The 18539-nt window shown below is 44.5% G+C and overlaps 3 protein-coding genes across 7 annotated transcripts; 2 read left to right on the forward strand and 1 right to left on the reverse strand.

Moving 5' to 3' along the window:
* Positions 1-3201: 3201 nt before the first annotated feature.
* On the forward strand, positions 3202-6434 carry LOC107980691 (the record flags this gene model as incomplete). Its single annotated transcript, XM_031920985.2, has 4 exons — positions 3202-3405; positions 3578-3795; positions 4078-4185; positions 4723-6434. Coding segments are annotated over 4 exons (663 nt in total), but the record flags the coding sequence as incomplete, so codon positions are not given.
* Positions 5353-9313, reverse strand: LOC100123476 (conserved oligomeric Golgi complex subunit 1). Of its 2 annotated transcripts, none has more exons than XM_032596063.1 (10): positions 9244-9313; positions 8867-9174; positions 8621-8788; positions 8267-8552; positions 7994-8195; positions 7509-7925; positions 6527-7433; positions 6165-6444; positions 5883-6092; positions 5353-5598 (listed from the first exon to the last, which is right to left on the reverse strand). In XM_032596063.1, exons 2-10 carry the CDS (start codon positions 9001-9003, stop codon positions 5476-5478), a joined length of 2730 nt encoding a protein of 909 aa, XP_032451954.1. In that variant the 5' UTR covers positions 9004-9174; positions 9244-9313; the 3' UTR covers positions 5353-5475. The 2 variants fall into 2 exon arrangements, with proteins under 2 accessions (XP_032451954.1, XP_016845615.1); XM_016990126.3 differs by lacking the exon at positions 9244-9313 and adding an exon at positions 5772-5812 and having other exon boundaries at positions 5357-5598; positions 8867-9188.
* A 10-nt stretch (positions 9314-9323) lies between these two features.
* On the forward strand, positions 9324-18471 carry LOC100123482 (sorting nexin-27). Of its 4 annotated transcripts, none has more exons than XM_001607076.6 (7): positions 9324-9851; positions 13127-13264; positions 13431-13655; positions 13746-14056; positions 14407-14645; positions 14727-15008; positions 15091-18471. In XM_001607076.6, the coding sequence occupies exons 1-7, from the start codon at positions 9517-9519 to the stop codon at positions 15157-15159; spliced, it is 1599 nt and encodes a 532-aa protein (XP_001607126.1). In that variant the 5' UTR covers positions 9324-9516; the 3' UTR covers positions 15160-18471. The 4 variants fall into 4 exon arrangements, with proteins under 4 accessions (XP_001607126.1, XP_016845616.1, XP_031776840.1 ...); XM_016990127.3 differs by having other exon boundaries at positions 9479-9851; positions 13127-13273; XM_031920980.2 differs by lacking the exon at positions 9324-9851 and adding an exon at positions 12033-13067 and having other exon boundaries at positions 13127-13273.
* Positions 18472-18539: the final 68 nt, after the last annotated feature.

An 18539-nucleotide genomic window follows, 5' to 3' on the forward strand; every position in this document is an offset into this window, starting at 1 on the left:
ACAGTTACGACCTTTCCGCTCCAGCCCGTGTGTGTCTGTATACCCATATATCCGCAAAAAACTCGCGCGCGCGCACCGCGAAAAGCGCAATAAAAGACAATAAAATCCGTCGGCGCTATAGCAGAACCGCCACCACAAATCTTTCCTCTCGCGTCGACGGAAACAATAATCCCCCGAGCGCGCATAGCAACATTTCAATTATACCGTCGGCGCGGACTTTTCACGCCGCGGAGCTACAAAAAAAAAACCCACGCTATACGACCAAGTCTTGGATCAGTGTATGTGTGTGTGTGTGCGCGCGAGCTCGATGAAAAATTATAGCGTATCATCTCGCGTCTATTTCTGAACTCTCTGCTCCGCGGTCGATTTATCGGCCGCGAATTTTCTCTATATAGCATGAGCGTGTGTGACGGATCGCGATGACAGAGTATATAGCCCTCCGCGCGCGTCACACATATGCAGCGCTTTGTGTGTCAGGCGCAGATCAGGAAACCGCTACTGCAGAGCCGAATTAATTCTTTCGTCCTCTGTTCAGCTCTTTTTTTTTTTTTAATGTTTCAGGCTTCGTTTCTCGCTGCGGAAATGGAATGGGATTTAAAAGCAATTTTTCATTCCGAACGGAAGCTCGTCACGTATGTGTGTGTGTGTGTGAGAGATTGGCTCTCTCCGTCCCTGAAACGATTGCTAATTAGGTGGAGCGGGAGAGGTTTTTGTACGTTGATTGCGATGATTATAAGGCGCTTTGAGAAAGGATCCGTGCTCGTAATTATGAAAAAGTTTGCTTTGTGCTTTGCTATACTATACTCGTCGCTCTCTATACGTAACGTATACGTGTATATCAGAACTAGCTCGAAAAATTATGTCTTTCGTTCATATCGTTAGTATAGTAATAGCGCAGCGCATTGGCCCGAATCCCCGAAAAAATTGGCCGAATAACTAGCAGAGCAGCCATCAATCCCCGGCACCGGAGAGCTAAGAAGACTAACTGCGCGCGAGTGCGAAAGACGGCGCCGCGGAGATATCCGAAAAAGCGCTAAATGTTTAATGCATAACATATACTGCATCCGAAAAAACGTGCCACCGCCGCGCACGTGTCCGGCAAGAGCAACGAGATTAACCCTTGGTATACGCGTATATCCGTAACTCTGCTATATATATATATATATATATATATATATATATATATATATATATATATATATATATATATATATATATATACGTGTACTTAATCCGAATTCGCGGCGTTTAAATCACATGGGCGGGGCACAGTGTGCCGGGCAGAGAGTCGCCATCTAGAAAGCCGGCGATGAACGAGCTTGTCTCTAGAATCGCTCCGCTGAAAACTTTACAGGATATTATTTTACAAGTAGGTATTTATGCGCGCAGTTGCGTAGCCCATCAGTAGAGTTAAAAATTGCAATTATACTGCAATTATATTGAATACAGATCAGCACGCGCGTAAAGCGCTTAAATTAACGGCGCAGACGCGACGGATCATATTAACGGCGGCGGCAAAGTTCGGAGGATAGATGTGCGCAGGGATGAGAATACAGAGACGGAGAGAGAGAGAGAGAGAGAGTCGAATCCGATCGGAATTTCATTTATGCGCGGCGTTACAAATCAGAGAAGGAGAGGAGGAAGCGCGAAAGCTTCCGAACGCTGCTGCTGTCACGTACGGCTGCTGCTGATCCCGTGATTTAGGCGTTCATAGGGGGTGGGCCTTGCTCCCATTGTATATTTGGGTCTGGATATCGACGGGGAGGCTTGCGCGCCGATCATTTCAGAGAGTATGTAGGCGTGAATTTGAAAGAACAATGCTATTCGCCGTTCTTACGCGATGTATAGGTATATAGGATAGCGAGTTATCGAGATGAGCGTAATTTGAAAATACTTCGAGGCACCCTGATCTAATCACGTGCTTTCGGTTCGTTGTATAAAGAAACACAACTTTCTAAGCCTTGATGTGGCTCACTCGAAGCGTGCGCAAACTGGGTAAATCTTGATTTTTAAAAAATATTTTTTTATCTCTGCTATATTCGTTGGCGCTTCGAGTTCATTAGTGCGCGGAAAGTTGCAACCCAACGGTATTTCACCTGCTTAAAATAATAATGATTGAAAACATTTTTTTAAGTTTGGAAAATCCCCACTATGTAAATCCGCTGCCTTCTGCTTCTGCGACATTACGAAAAGAAGTAACTTTGAAACAGACGTTATTGAGAGTATTTCCAACGTTACCCGCTTGTCGAAAAAATCATTAAAGGTATCTTTCTTCAACTTCATTTTCTCAAAAAATAAACCGACTCTCTGTTGCACGTGAAAAACTGCAGTGCAGCGAGCAAAAGTAGAAAAACCATTCCAAAACACAGGGTCGAAAAAAATTTAAGGTTTTAAATCGCCAGCAACGCTTTCCAGAACTAGGTCAAGCTTCTTTTTTCTCTCAAAGCGCGCAAGAAATTTAAAAAACTCCACAAGAACATTTTCTTCATCGACTCTCCGCATACGTCGAAAATTCAATTAATCCAAAGCTAATTTATTTTTCGCGCGATAATCTTCTCCTTCCGCCTCCCGTTATCACCAGCCGCGCGATACCTAATAGAACCTAACGATCCGGCAATTCTCACCTACTCGTCCGTTTTTATTTTCTGCGCGTTTTCCACTTCTAGCTTCTTAGTCGAATTCTCCATCTCTTTGAAACGCAACGAGCCGCGATGCAGCTTGCGTGAGTAAAGGAATTATGTATACGTTATTATTGTGCGAGGAACAAAAAATCTTTTTGACCATCACGCGCGACAAAGGCGACCCTTTGAACATTATATCCGAATATACGGGCGCGCGCGCGCGCGCGCGAGTCATCTGCGTTGCAGTTATGAATTATGCACGTCGCTATACAATTCGGTTAGAGAGAGAGAGAGAGAGAAGTGTATAACGCGTTGTTATAACGTATGTATGTAGAAAAAATAATTGCTGCGCTCTTTGGCGCCTACAGGATATAGAAACTATATCCGCTGAATGAATACATCCGTTATATAATTAGTCATCGGACAGACGGTTATAGTGTTGTAGTTGATTAATTGCTCGATTAGAAATTAATTGCCGGCTCGCGCGCGCGCGCGCTCGTTTTATTACGTATTGATCGATGGACATACACCCACACATACATAAACTGTAATTCTCACTTGTCACCGTGATAATTAAACCGTTCTGACACATGTGGAGACCCTATATTATACGTGCATACAGCAGTTACAACTGAATTTTTCAACGACGCGCAGAGCTTGGGCTGTCCGTCTAATCCTACTGCGGCATCTCGTCGAAGGCCGGCAGGATCAACCGAAAAATCTGTCGCACGCCCTAACCCGTCACATCCGCTCGCTGATCTTTCCCGAGAGCAGCAATACGGGCGTGAGTATATCTGCGCACTTGTCGCAATTCGTATACGCAGCTAATGGCTGATGGAGTATAGATTTTTCATTATACGCAGCGAAAGAGATACGCCTCTCCGATGTGTAGACACGCGTTTATACATAGTACGTATATATATATATACATATATATGTGTGAGGCGCGATTTCAGCTCTTCTTCGCCATAAGCATTCCCATCGACATACCAGACAAGTCGGTTGCTCTCTCCTGGTACTTCGAGGCCAACTATGGGTTAGTATCCATAAACGATAGCGCAGTCCCGCTGCCGTTCTTCCGACATCAGAGGAGTGGTGGGCCAAGCTGCTGCAGTAGAAAGCGAAGCCTCGACAGGCAAATGCTTTACGACGTTCTGCAGAGCAGACTCGAGAGGTTTCCTTCTATTTTACTTTTATTTTACTTTTATTTTACTGCTTTGTTGAATTAGCTGTAAATCAGAGCTCATTCGCTTGAAATAATCAAAGAGATACGAATGAATTTGATTCTACATCATAATTAGCCCGCGCATCGATTATGCGGATCGGCTTAATGAAAAAGATGCAAATAAGGCTCGTTTGGAATAATCGCGGGAGAAAAGCCTGTGCGGCGCTATTCCCTTTATATACGTATAACCCGCGGCGCGATTAAGCCACTGAAGATGAATGATGTTTTCAGTAACGGATACCCAGGAAGGGCGTGTCTACTGCGCACAATATGCGAATCCGCGAGATTTCCATTTGGCCTCAGCGGACTGGTGGGCGATATTACCCGCATAATATTTACGTAAGTCAAACATCCCATTTCTGATTAAACGCGTCTGTATATAACTTATCATACGTAATGTTGTACGCGTCAAGCCGTGTATTTTGTGAGATAGATAGAGAGAGAGAGAGAGAGAGAGAGAGAGAAAAAAAAAGAATCGCTATACATTTTTGGAAATCTGCGTAATCTCGGTAATCGCTTTGTCGGCTCTCCTGCAGTTTCGACGAAAATGATAACCGAAACAAACACTCTCGGAGCTTTGCAGTCGACGATGCGACGACGATGCGAAATATTGAATGACAGCATAGCAGCGCGTTTTGATATTCAGGTAATGGCAAAACACAATCGGTTTTTCGTTCTCTCTCGCTCTCCATGCCGACGAGAGACCTTTATAAAGTACAATCAGCGCGCGACGCTTTACGCGTCGGATCAAACGTTGGCGCTGCGCAGTTTTCGCGTTTTCAATTCGAACAACGCCGTGATCGATCGTGCGTGCCTCGGCAAGCATTCAAAGAGACTTTTCAAAAGAAAAACGCGTGACACTCTGGGCTTTTCCAGGCCGTCGGCGTCTCGACGAGAGGAGCATCTGGATGTCGAATTCGAGGAGGCAGAGAACGCAGCCGACTGCTCCAAGTTCAGCGAAAAGTGCGAGACGAGTCTGCTCGAGTCAATTAGTCGGAGCTTCGAGTGATGTAACCGTAACGATTGAGCATACAGCTGCAGACACGAGAGTTTACGCGCGGATTCAAGAGAGTATAACGAATCGCTCTAGAGAGAGAGAGAGAGAGAGAGAGAGACATAGACAGTTCTTTTACGAGACAATCGAAGATAAAAGCCATTATGACACGCGATGGCTAGAGTCGTTACATCGCGTTGCCGCGCTGTACTTTTCTCGCCTATTGGCAAACTGAAGGGTTTACGGCCACTTAAAGGGCAGCTATATACCGCCGCTCGACTAATGGACGTTTTATCGCGTATAAGTTCTCGCCCGTGCAAGCGAGCGAGAGGAGAGCTTTCTGAATTTTCTTTGAAAAATCTCACGGAAGTATCAAGTGCGTAAATCTCTCTCTCTATTTATTTTTACGCTTTTATTGAGAGCAGCCGCGTGCTTTACGACGAGCGCGCGGGAGTTTACGCCCGCATGCATCTTTCATACCGCGCTAAATGACGTCTCGTCTCTCGGCTGTATACGTCCTTTTTACAAACGAATTTTTTATTGTCGCTCTATGTACAAATTCTCTTCGGTATGTATATGATACAAAATTTCCTTTTCGGACGAGGGAGAGCACAGCGTAATAGAAGATATTGCGACTAGCTCGTGCTGAACCAGTCGCTGCCCATGGCGCCGAAGAAAGCGGCTGCGCCGGATTTTATCGTCGAGCCCGTCGAGTCGTTTCGCGTGTGCTCCTTGCTCGGATGCTGCTTCCTTCGATGCTGTAAAGAAAATGAAATTCGGTCACGAGCTTATTCCGCACGGAGATCCGCGGCTTGGTTTTTCGTTAGTTCTCGAGCAGCCGAAAATCGTAAAGACAAACGAGCTTGATTTTTTTTTTTTTTTAGTCACTCATGCAGCAAATCGCACGCAACACTGTGTGTTTGTGTCTTACCGAGTCGTCTAAAACGAAGCGAAAAATAGGTCCAGCTGTGTCTGAGAAATACACGGGCTCAGTATGACTTATTTTTCTTAAATCTATTAAAGCATCTTAGGTGTGAGTTACCTGTGGTCTCTCCGGGACTGGGAGTTGTATGACGGGTAGGCTCTTGGTGGGAGCAGTGACGGCGAGCGGCGGGAACCAAGGTGTACCCGAGCAGAGGGCTAGCACGCCGGGCGGATCCTTGATGGACTTGAAGCCGTCGCTGTGCTCTATTCGCGCGCCTAGCACGGAATGCAGTTGCTCCATGTGAGGCACCAGGTTGCCGAAGATCAACTGAAAATTTCGTCGATTGAAGTCAAGGCGTAAGATAATTTTTAATCTCTGCTAACAGTTTCGAGTATTTACCAAAGATCTCTGCACGCCCTTTTTGACGTTGGTATTGATGAATGGATAGAAGACGTCGAAATCGAACGGATCGATCTTGGAAATGACGCTATTGCAGACTTTATTGGACTGCTCGACCAGGAGCTTGTTATCCCGAGGGACCATCAGCAGACTGATGTATTTGACGTCGAACAATATTTGGATCGCCTGCTTTTGCCTGATGTCCAAGCTCGTGGAGAGGCCGTAGTAGTAATTGAACAGTTCTACAGCGACATTGTTGATCAGCACGTTTAAAATAGATCTGTAATAAGGATAAATAATAGTATTGAGTAATCGCTAATGAAGGCATGTTTCATTGAAATAAAAGTTACCTTGAAACTTACTTGGGTATGGTGTGAGGTATAACTTTGTTCAGATCCTGACAAACAAACGCCAAAAACTTTTGCAAGTGTACCGCTGGCTGGTAAGGGACCAAGATCTCCGAGTTTATCCTCTTTCCCTCTTCCGCCTCCTCCTCTATAATAACTTTCTCCCAATCGGTTATGATCGTGTGATTACGTAACTCGTCAGCCGTCTCTTTGATCAAATACTTGTTGCGATTGTAATGAATGACTTTGGTGAAACACTTGGCCCAGACGGACCACGCTAAAGTACTTTCTTGTTTCAGTTTATCACAGACTTCTTGCCACTTCATGTTCGTCAACGTTATGCCGGTTGGTCGGGAAATTGTGAAGCACTCCTTGAAGTTCGAGCACATCGACGGTATAGCCTGGAGGAACCTTGCGGTGACGATGGCGTTGACCTCCTGTCGCCCAGATTTCGGCTTCTCGATTATACATTCATTTTTCACGAAAACGACGAAATCGTCGATGAGCTTTCCACTGACGGATTGCAAGTATTCTTGGATCTCGGTGCGGTCGCAAAATTTGTTAGAAGTTAAATAAATATCGGCGGCGAGTAAGTCGTCCTTCATCGCCGAAGTTTGCTCCAACTCGTACAAATACTGTTTCAAATGTAACAGAACCTCTGATAAATTATTTTCGAAATTCTCGCATAATTTAACTACGTTGGGTGAGAAAGCTCTGGCTTTTAGAAGTAGAGGTCGTTTACTATCTAAAGTTCCTCCTTCCATTAATTTTTGAGGAATGTCTTCTGGTGAATCTTTCCAAACGAACCATCGTAAATCATTCTCTGGGTATTGAGCTGTTTCGAACGATACTTTGCCGAGTAATTCCGAGACGTCCTTTTTCAGATTCACCAAACAAACGTCCAGTTTATCACTTAGGATACCTGCAAACGTAGAACAATTTTCTCAATTACTACTGCTTAAAAGAAAAAATTCGATTTCGACTCTTTTTTAATTACCTTTGACTCTTGCGGTTAAAAGCGGCTGAAAGAATTCGGTCCAGAAATTCACACTTGGCAGAGAAAAAGCGTCCCAAGTTGAATCCCAGTTTTCTGGTATCTCTACAGCAAGACACTCTTCCCTTATACTGTAGATTCCTTTTACGGATGTTATTAAATTAAGCAACTTTGTAACTTCTATCGTTGCTAACTGCTTAACCCAGTTAAACCAGGCATTTACACTCTCTTGTACATTAGCTAATGGAAGTTTTTTCAGTTCGTGTTGCACAAATGGTTTATGATTTTTTGCAACCAGAGGAAGAAATTTTTGTATCAATTCTTCTTCCAAATCCAATTGTGACAACATGAGGAAAGCATTTGTGTCTTTAATTTCGTTTATGTACATTGAAACCAAGCCATCCTGACTATCTCTGTATTCTGTGGGATAATAATCGTTTGTTGTTTACTTTGATGATTCAAAAACTTTTAATTCAATTGCTACTTACTTATGAAACAACTACTTATGAGTGGAATGGTGTCCATCAGAACATTTAAACATAACTTTATCTTATTCTTTACGCTAAGATCACTTTCTGAAATAACAATAGATTTTATCGTCTGACTTCTTAAAGATATCAGTCTATTCAACAGATCGGCTGAGTTTAACCCATCCAGTAATACTAAAGCTGCAAGGCAGTTTGCCGCGAGCTGAGAAGTTATCCAGTCGTTAGTTGAGTTTTAAAATTATCTAATAAAAGAAGCAGAATTGAAAGCATTACCTCCTTTGATAGGTGCACAGACTGCAAAGCGTCGTTGCAAAAGTTGAATATTAAGCTCTTGAACTGGTTAATGATGCCCCACTGCTTGGAGACTATGGGATACCTGCTGGCTAAATTGGCATCGCCGATTTCAAATTTCAAACTGTAATTAATATGCTGAGCTAGCAAAAACAGCTGAGTAGCCAGCAGAAAGTCTTTCGAGTCTATGGCTGACCAGATCTGCTCGGGAATATCCATGAGAATCTTTATCTGCATCACCACAGAGTCCGAGATCTGATTGGGAGCCCTACAAAGTATCATACTAGTATTATACTATCCAAGCACCATCAAAATTGATGTAGAGAGCGTCAATACCTCTGTGAATGTACATGCTCCGTGTGCATCTTGAAGCCAATAAGGTACTTCTGCTGCAGATCGTGAAAGGTCTTCTCGATGTTGACAATCTTGGCGACAACAGACTCAGAGGTCTGCTTCATCTGAGCTATAGAATCCGCAGCTTGGATGAGGTCCCTGTACCTCTCCCTGAAACACGATCCACCTCTCAGTGAGTACTCGTCATCGAAATTGCAGAAGAACAACAAACCGAAAAATGACACCTACCCCACCAGGGTCCGCAGCTCGATCTTCTTCCTGTCGCTCTCATGCTGGATCTGCTTCTGTATCAGCTCGATGTCCTTGATCCCGTGCTCCTCGAAGAGCTTCCTGATGTCCAGGTCGAGAAACTTATCCGTCGACATTGTTGCGCTCCCCAGCTACTCGCGATTATTCATAACTGTCTCCGCTCTCCCGTCGGCCTCTCGGAGGTTAGGTTAGTCACTCGACGTCGACTGCTACACCTACAACTTATTGCTTACGTTCGCACCCAGGCCTCGTCCCCGGCAGATGTCGCCGCAGTCCCCTACCATCAGCTGGTGTGTTTACTCACACAAAATGTACGTGCGATAATATCGTAGAAGTGCGTATATTGTAGAATGTACCATATCGGTGAACTCTCGCGCAGAGATGTCAGCAGCGGTCGACTCACCCGCGAGAGCAGTAGCAAGTAAGCAAGGTGGCGGCGGCGGCGGCAGCGGCGGCACACAGTCCCGAGAGCTCGGCAGCTGCAGCAGCGGCTCTATAGCTGTGTCGTTTTCTCTCTATCTCTCAAAAATTCAACGAGAAAGAGCAGTGCTTACGTCAAACAGTCGTGGTATCGCAATAGGAGTAGTGAGTCTTGAATAGAACCGTCGTCGTCGTCGACTAGTAGCGGTATGAACGCGACGGTGACGGCGATGGTCGGAAACGCGGGCAACAACGGACGGCTGAACCCGTCGAGCGCCTCGATGAGCCAACATGGAGCCAGCAGTCATCAAGACTCGAAGCAGCAGCAGCAGCAGCAGCAGCATCATCAGGGTCCCCGCTGCGTGACCATCTACAAGACCGAGACCGGCTTCGGGTTCAACGTGCGCGGCCAGGTGTCGGAGGGCGGCCAGCTGCGCAGCATCAACGGCGAGCTCTACGCGCCTCTGCAGCACGTAAGCGCCGTCCTCTCGCACGGCGCCGCGGAGAAGGCCGGCGTTCGCAAGGGCGACCGTATCCTCGAGGTGTAAGTCTATACGCTTGTTGGCTATATCGTGTACTCGCGTACCTGTATACCTGGCGCCCTATAGAGAAGCTTCGAGAAGTGCTCGCGAGAGTCAGCTGAGACGGCGCGCTACTCTCCTGCACTCTCTCCGCCATCGCGAACCGTGTGCATATACGCACGCGAGAGAGAGAGAGAGAGAGAGAGAGAGAGAGAGAGAGAGAGAGTTGGTGCACTGCATCATAGGGACTCGACGATGCTGCTGTCCGTGTCAATCACGTGGCCCTTACACGCCCCCGCAGCAGCAGCGCATCTTTCTCAGGCGAATCGATAAAATTCCACCGCGGCTCTTTTTCGCCCCCTCGCACACAATGCTTACAGTCTCAAGTGCGAGGGCAGAGTCCCTCCGAGACGACTGCCCTGCGGATCGATAGCCCGCACGTGTAGCGCATCCCCGCGATTTCGCGTATCCGCCATATATCTCTCGTCCGCCCGGGCTCTCTCTCTCTCTCTCCCTCATTCACTCGCTGTGCCGATGCGCATAGTCCCCCTCTCTCTCTCTCTCTCTCTCTCTCAGCCATTGTATTATGCGGTTCCGCGTTGACCTTCGCTGAAATTCGCGCAGCTTCGCACACTCGAGAACTCGATTTAGAGCCGCGGCTTACATTAATCGCGCTCTCGGGTACTAACGATCAACGCGTTATGTCAAGTTATGTCAGAGGCGCGAAGCGAGGAGTGAGCTGATAAGCGACTATTGACAGCATGGATATGGCTGCTTATTATTATGCACGTGTTGTTGTCCGAAAAAGACTCCTCGGCGGTGGGCATTGTGTATATTATGCGCGGAATTTACGTCAGCAGCGACGCTCTTTCCAGAGAGACTCGCGATATTAATCGTCCTGAATGCGCACGCGACGTTCGTTTCCACCTTACGCTCGTGCGCGGCGGTGGTTACGTATTGTGTCAGTTCTCTCTAACTCTCGAATGGGTTTTTAAGAAAAGACAGAGAGCTCTCCGTACTCTACTGAGGGAATAATCGAATATACGGTATATAACGAAGCGATTATTGATCCGACTCGGATTCGGCCTTGATTATACCGGACACGTGTTTGGGGCCTCCCTTATCGCGTGTAATGTCATTCTTTCCTTCCTCCTGGCGCATTAGCATACGTATAAGCGGTGCTCAGGACACGCAACACCGAAAACTGCAGCTACAGCGCTCGGCTCCGATTACACTTGCTGCTACTCTCGCGCTTTCGAGTAATTAAGGGTCGTTGACACCTCTCTCGCGTTCTCTCTCTCTCTCTCTCTCTCTCTTCTGATTTTTCGCATGACTAACGCGGAATGTCAACAAAGACGCGTGTGTTTTTTTTTTCGTCGCGCGATTATATTATAAATGCTCCGATTTGAAATTCAATTTTCCAGAACGCGTGACGTATAATCGGATGGGGGCGAAAAAAAAAATAACAATAATAATAATAACGAGAACGTCGGACGTAAGCAAGGTTTTCCCGGCGCGCGTATATAGGGCTTCGGCCTAGTACAAGACTAGCGCGACAGATTTTCTCGTGTCGGTCAAGGCCAGAACCCTGTGTTATCACGCCTCGCTAAATAGCTGTCGATTGTGCATTTTAGCCGCTCTCCGAGCTCGATATAGATATATAGCTGTGTATGTGTATAGTGTATAGACAAGAAGCTCCGTATTTGCAGAGGCTGATTCGATTGTGCGTTGCGTTGTCTGTTTGGATAGTGACTCGACGATGTACGTGTATATAATTGCTTTTTTTGCGCTCGTTTATGTTGAACAGCGCAAAAACACGAGGCTTTGTTTATGTATTACAGCAACAACGATCTCGCGGACTTTTTGCGGAAACGAGCAGACGTTTGAATTTTCGCGGTATTATTCACGCTCTTATCGCCAGTTCCGAGTATTTCCCGAGAGAGTTATAATGATCGAATTAATGACGATATTGTCAATGATGTTACATCACGTTAATAGGGAGTTGCTGCAGCACACGGTGTATACTTTCGATAGGGAACAACGTTAATTTATCATTCAAGTGACTTTCAAATGCAGCTTTTAACAATAACCGGCCCGATGATTCGCCAGAGGCTTTATCTCGAGAGTGACATGTCACAGAGAGAGAGAGAGAGAGAGAGCGTCGCATGCGTTTGACAATCGCTGAGGTCTTTTTGTTATTTTTTTTTTTTTTATCGAGAGTCGGAGCTCTGGAAAAGAGGATGTGATTTTGCTGTTTTGCCGTGTATAATTTAGCGATTTTGTAATCGAGACTATCGAGGGAAAATCTCTTCGTTCGGCTTTGACCGTTGACGGATTTATGGGGGAGTAATCGATGATTTATCTCCAGGTATACTCAACCTCGTTTTTTCAGTGTAAAAATACAACAGACGTGCATGTACGCAATCCGTGACGAAATATCGAAAAAAATTCTCTTCCAGAGAACAGTATTAGAAAGTATACAGTGCAAACAAAAAGCTACAGCTTCTCTCTCTCTCTCTCTCTCTCTCTCTCTCTCTCTCTCGACACTTTCCAACCAACTGATGCAGCCGCGTTTTGATTTTTTTCCTCTCCTCGATCGCGCAATACGCGGCTCTTATCGAACTCCGATAATGACATCCATCGAAAGAGCCGGTACAGCCGGCCCCAATTTCTCGCATAAATGCTTCGCTCCTTCCTCGGCGTCTCTTAGTCTCTCCCGTCTCCTCGAAGCGCGAATAATCGAAAATTTGCGCACAGCTGGTGCAGTATAGTGTATACAATATAAACGAGAAAACAACAGTCCTGCTTTTAGCCAATCGACTCTCGGTTTATATAGTCTCTATACGCGCCTTTCACTCGCAGAATCTAAGAGCTACGACGTCGAAATATATATATATATACACACTTGGTTCACTTCACTTTCATACCGGAGGCTAAGGAACTCGCATAATCTTGGAGTGGCTACCAGTCGACGCCAATCATCGTCGCTGGGTTTCTTTTTTTTCGGCTAGTGTATAAATCGAGGCTTCGAACTTTGTAGTATACATCGATCGATTCGGTGCTGTATACAAGACAGCGAAGACGCCGGTCTTGTTTTCGAGTGTCTCGTCGTTATGTGATAGCCCCTGACTCCGCTTGCTCAATACTCTCGCGAAAATGTTGACTTGCTACATGACCGCCGTGCAGTCGGACTTTTTCGCCGGCGACTTGCACAGAAAGTACCGGAGCCTTCCCCAGAGGTATCCTCGATAGATCGTTTGTGTAATATAAATTATTAATCAAAGTTGGATCGTTTCAGGAACAACGTCAACGTCGAAGGAGCGACTCACAAGCAGGTGGTGGACCTGATAAAGTCAGGCGGCGACGTGCTGACCCTTACTGTGATCTCGGTGACGCCCCAGGAGGCGGAAAGACTGGAACCCTGCGAGGACCTGAGGTACGTCATGTGTGTGTTTTTCTACATATATAAATAATCGTAATTTTTTTCCACTGACAAACAAGCGACCGCGCTTGTAAAACTTTCCTCCTGATAAACGATCGGATAAAGCCGGTTCTCATACGACCGACTCTGGATGACAATTAATTTATTTATAAATTTCCAGCTACGCCTCGGTGGACTACAGCGAGAAGAGGTCCCTGCCGATCAGTGTGCCGGACTATCACGTGCGAGAGCGTAAACACGAGCGTTACGTCGTCTTCAACGTGCACATGGCCGGCCGACACCTGTGCTCGAGACGCTACCGCGAATTCGCCGCGCTGCATCTGGCGCTGAAGAAGGAGTTCATAGGATTCAACTTTCCCAAGCTGCCTGGGAAATGGCCCTTCCAGTGAGTTCGAAGCTCGGAGCGAATTTCGATTTCACTCGCTTATTTTTATGTAACGACTGTGTTATTTTTATGTAACATCTTTAACGACAGGCTGAGCGAGCAGCAGCTGGACGCGAGGCGACGAGGCCTGGAGCAGTACCTGGAGAAGGTCTGCGCGGTGCGGGTGATCGCCGAGAGCGACGCGATGCAGGAGTTCCTCACAGACCGACTGGAGGAGGACGGCGACCAAGGGCCGGCAGTCGACCTGAAGGTTCTCTTACCCGACCGAGAGGTCGTCACCGTGACGGTGCCCAAGGCCGCGTCGGCCAAGGACGTCTACGAGGCGGTCTGCTGCCGCGTTGGCCTCGATACCGAGACTTCAAAGTACTTTTATCTCTTTGAGATCGTCGAGTACAACTTCGGTGAGCTTATCTTTGTTTGGGCGAAGCGGATACGAGAGCCTTGATTGGGTCGATCGGTGCGTGTTCGGTGATTTATTGCCCGGCGTTAAGATTCTCTCCTGGGCTTATCCGGCTGATTAGAGATTGGATAACATTAGGCGTTCTTGACTTATCGTTCCATTATGAGAAGCTGCGAGTTTGTCGAGTGAGAACTACTTTTATCCTAAGACCAACTATGACGCAAGTATTTTGTTTTTGCGGAAATTTCAAAATCCGAGCTGAGATGCATCTCGAAAAACTCGAAACAGCGCCGGAATAATGAAGCCTCGAGAGGCGTACATCATCTCCCATGTAAAAATTTCTGCTTACAGAGAGGAAGCTGCAGCCCCATGAGCACCCCCACACACTATACATTCAGAACTACTCGACGGCGAGTGCCACCTGCCTATCGATCCGGCGATGGCTCTTCAACATCTCGAGGCCTCTCAGCGAGCAGGCGCTCACGTGGATCTTCTGGCAGACTGTCGACGAAGTTAACCGAGGCCACATCACAGCCGGCGAGAGGCTCTACCAACTCAAAGCTCTCCAGGACGCGTCTAGGAAGCACGAGGTGCTTAGTTTTTTTATTTTATTTACAAAGTTAGCGAAAATGCACCGGTGGCTATAATAACTTGAGTAACTTCTCCTTTAGTACCTAAAATTAGCCCGAGAGCTGAGTGGCTACGGCGACATAGTGTTCCCGCACTGCCCGTGCGACTCGAAGAAGGAGGGACACGTTGTAGCGGCGGTGGGTATGTCGGCGTTCAAGTTGCACGCGGCCAAGGAAGACGGTACGCTAGAATCTCAGGTGGTGGAGTTCCAGTGGAACACCGTCACCCGCTGGGAGGTCGACGACGAGGGGATGGCCTTCTGCTTCCAGTACACGCGCACGGATAATCGACCGCCGCGTTGGTTGAAAGTCTTCACGCCCTATGTAAGCATCTTTATCCGTCTACTCTATTTTGATCGACTACTCTCTCGAGCAGATTCCTACATCTCGTTATTGCTTTTTTCAGTACATGTTCCTGTCCGACTGCTTTGACCGAATAGCCGAGGAGGCGAAATGGGAGGACCCGGGCGAATGACAGAGAATGCGAAACTAATTAGACTCTTGGCATTTCGTAAAGATCGTATCGGACTTTCCGACCATCTAGATGACTTTTAGGTTACACAAAAGAAAAACTCGCAAACTCTGTTGCTCGATAAGCGAAAAAAGGATGATTCTCTTTTGAGGAATGTTACACTGTTCTACGATTATCAATTTTTGAATACAGACTGTAAAGACCGTCCCCTCTACAAGACAGCACTCTGCAATGTTTGTTTAACGATCGTTTGATATTCATTATAGTGTTGAGCGTAAGACAATATGCTTCGACGCATATTTTCATATTTTCTCTGATCGTGAATATCTTAGTGATTGAGTGCAATGAGTTCGTCGGAACTTGATCGATGAAAAAATGTCATAGGAAATTGCGTTTGCCTAGATAAGCGAAAATCATCTGGCCTACTATTAAATATCATATATCAGATTATCTTCTCTCTAGCCTAAATACCTAAATAATTTCTCTTAAGAGTTAAAAAAAAGGTATTGCATAAGGTTATTAAGGTATATGTAGCAAGCAAGTATTATTGCGTTTTATGTCCGCCACAACTGCACCGCTGTTCAACCATAGCAAGAAACTTTTTTGATATTATTAATTTTCTTGTTCACCGTATATATTTTATTTTCCAATCACCTCTCATTTGAATCATGTATTTAGAGAAAATCGGATTTGTATGTACATATTGCTATTGCAATTTACTGCAATGAATCGTGCCATAAGTCCATAATGGGTAAGAAATATATGGTCGATTTTTCGTTCGCATTTGGTTGGACGGCTCATTAAGTCGAACTGTTAGACATATTTTATTCATATCTTTCTAATGATAGTCTTCTTTTGTGAAAGGCGTTTTTTATAAAACAAAAATGGGATGTTAGTTCGAATAAGGGGGCACGAAACGTAGTGATTAAATAAGCTTTCATTTATCCTAAGGGTAATAATACTCAATCTCGTTGTATAAGTTCCAAATAATTATCGCCGATATCATGAAATGATTATAAGTTGCTGTCGGCGAACAATGTCGCGCGTATGTGAACAAATTTGAGATTTCCGACAGTCAAGTCCTTGTCGAGCGGCCAACTTTTGAATACTGTACATATTTTTCGCAATACTTTAAAGTTTTCATTGATCGTGTAAATTTATTTATATACGACTTTTATTTTCGATCTATTTTGTTGTTTATATATGAGTAGGAGTTTATTAATGAAAAAAAGAATTTATCAAGTATTTCTATGATTTGTTAACGCTCGATGGGTACATTCGAAAATTACGATTATCAAATTGAAAAAAATATTACAATTATTTATGTATACTTATAGACGTATGAAAACAATTACACATACACATATATGATCGTCGTTACTGTTTTTAAACTTTATGAAAAAATCCGCGGGAAAAATGAAGAAAGTGCGTAAATGTATAGTTATATGTCGTAGGAAATATAGACTCGAATGTGATGACGGATACAATTCCATAAAAAAAAAAATGAAATAAAAGAGAAATTACGAGAATATAATAGTGCAACAATACTGTTAGTGATAGTGTGCTGTACAATTAAAGTATAACGTAGTCGCGGATATTCAGGACCATAATATTCGTTAGGCGCCAATGCTTTTGGTGCTTACTCGCAGACACATCCACGCATGGTTCCGTGTGTGCGTGTATTCGGTTGAATCTTCACGAATGAATCCTCGATTAATAATTTAGAAGCGTAGTCTGTAGGAGGAGCCTTCGAATCGAATTTGTCTTCAGCATCACTCTTTTTAACGTTGATTCTTGTTATTATTATCAGGCATGATCGTCGGGCGTCTCGCGATTATGCGAAACGAATTGTTATTTAATTTTGTTTATCTTCGTATTACTTGTTCGAAAATATACACATTACTCGAACCTTAAGGATCAAACAGCATCACACATTTACTATCATTGAATCTTTTCTTCCTCAAGCATTACATTTTCTTAAGATGATATTATATCGATGCGACGAACCGTTAGTTTTTAAAGTTGCGTTTATTCTACTTTATAGGCATATTCAATCAATGAACAATTACTTACACTTTTTACAGTATAGTAGAACATTTTACGAAAATGTTTGATTTTCCATACGCTCCGAGAATAGAGATGAACTTGATGCGTATTTTATTTCAATGCATTAGTTTTATTTCTTTGTAAAAATGAGGTAAAACCGATAAAAAAAAAGAAGAAGCAATAAAGTTGTCTTGTGTAAAAAGCATGTCAAGTATAGTGATTTTTCCGTCTTGTATAGTATTAGCGATATAGAACTTACCACGTCACTTGCATCCCTCTAAATTACGTGTACGTCAACGAAATTGAATTCAAAAGATGAAATAGATTTATGAATTTTTTTCAACACAAGTGTAGAGTTGCGTTATGCTTTTTTGAATAGATGAAAATGGAACAACGATAGCTTTTTATAGAACAGGAAACGAAAAACGTAGTACAAAGTTCGCTTGGAACAAATTTGGCTACAAATTACCGATAATCACGAAAATTGGTACAAGCAGAAAAGTAAAAAAAAATGTATTGAAGTAGTGACAGTGACAATGTTGAAAATGAAAGAATTCTATATTACGAGTATTGTATATTTCAAAACGTTACAAACTGTATAATTTCGAGCGAAAATATTATGACAAATGTATCTAACGCAAGAATGCAGTCTCTTTCGTTATTGAAAATTGTTTTCACTGCAGCTATACGCAGTTTGCAATATAAATTTTGTTATCTTATATCTACAATTGTTATTCGGACACGGAGTAGTTCGCCTGTTTTATGTACACACCGCATTTCTCTCATTCTGCGCACTCGTTGATTTCCGTATGCGCTTTTTACTCGCGAATGCATTTACAGCGACTCGTGAAGAAGCTCGTCGAGAAAGTCGATCGATCCAAGGGATAACCGATCAATCGACCGATCTCGAGCGTTCGATCCATATGTATAATTTACTTGTAACCGCGTTATAAATAATCGCATATCAATACGGTTAACTAGGCATTAATTAACGATTATGTATAACCTGTAAGCCTGTAATTTCAAGTTAACGACTCAACTCACCCGCGTATATTCGTACGTATATGTATGTCTCTGAGCGCCTTTAAGTTTAAGCGTCATCGGGCCCGTCTCCGTTTCATAAACACCCAGCTATGTCATGAGAGCGTCTGTAATACAACCGTACGATGTATAATGTCTCTACGGGCCCGCAACTCGCGGATCACCGCGGCGATTTAGCAGAAAAGCGAGGAAAAAAAGTGAACAAAATAAAAATTGAATCGAATGCAAGCACGTCTATTTCCGTTCTTACTCAACGACCCAAACTCACGTAACCGCAACTATAGGAGCTGACAAAA

The sequence above is a fragment of the Nasonia vitripennis genome, chromosome 1, assembly GCF_009193385.2.
Source record: "Nasonia vitripennis strain AsymCx chromosome 1, Nvit_psr_1.1, whole genome shotgun sequence".
Classification (NCBI taxonomy): domain Eukaryota; kingdom Metazoa; phylum Arthropoda; class Insecta; order Hymenoptera; family Pteromalidae; genus Nasonia; species Nasonia vitripennis.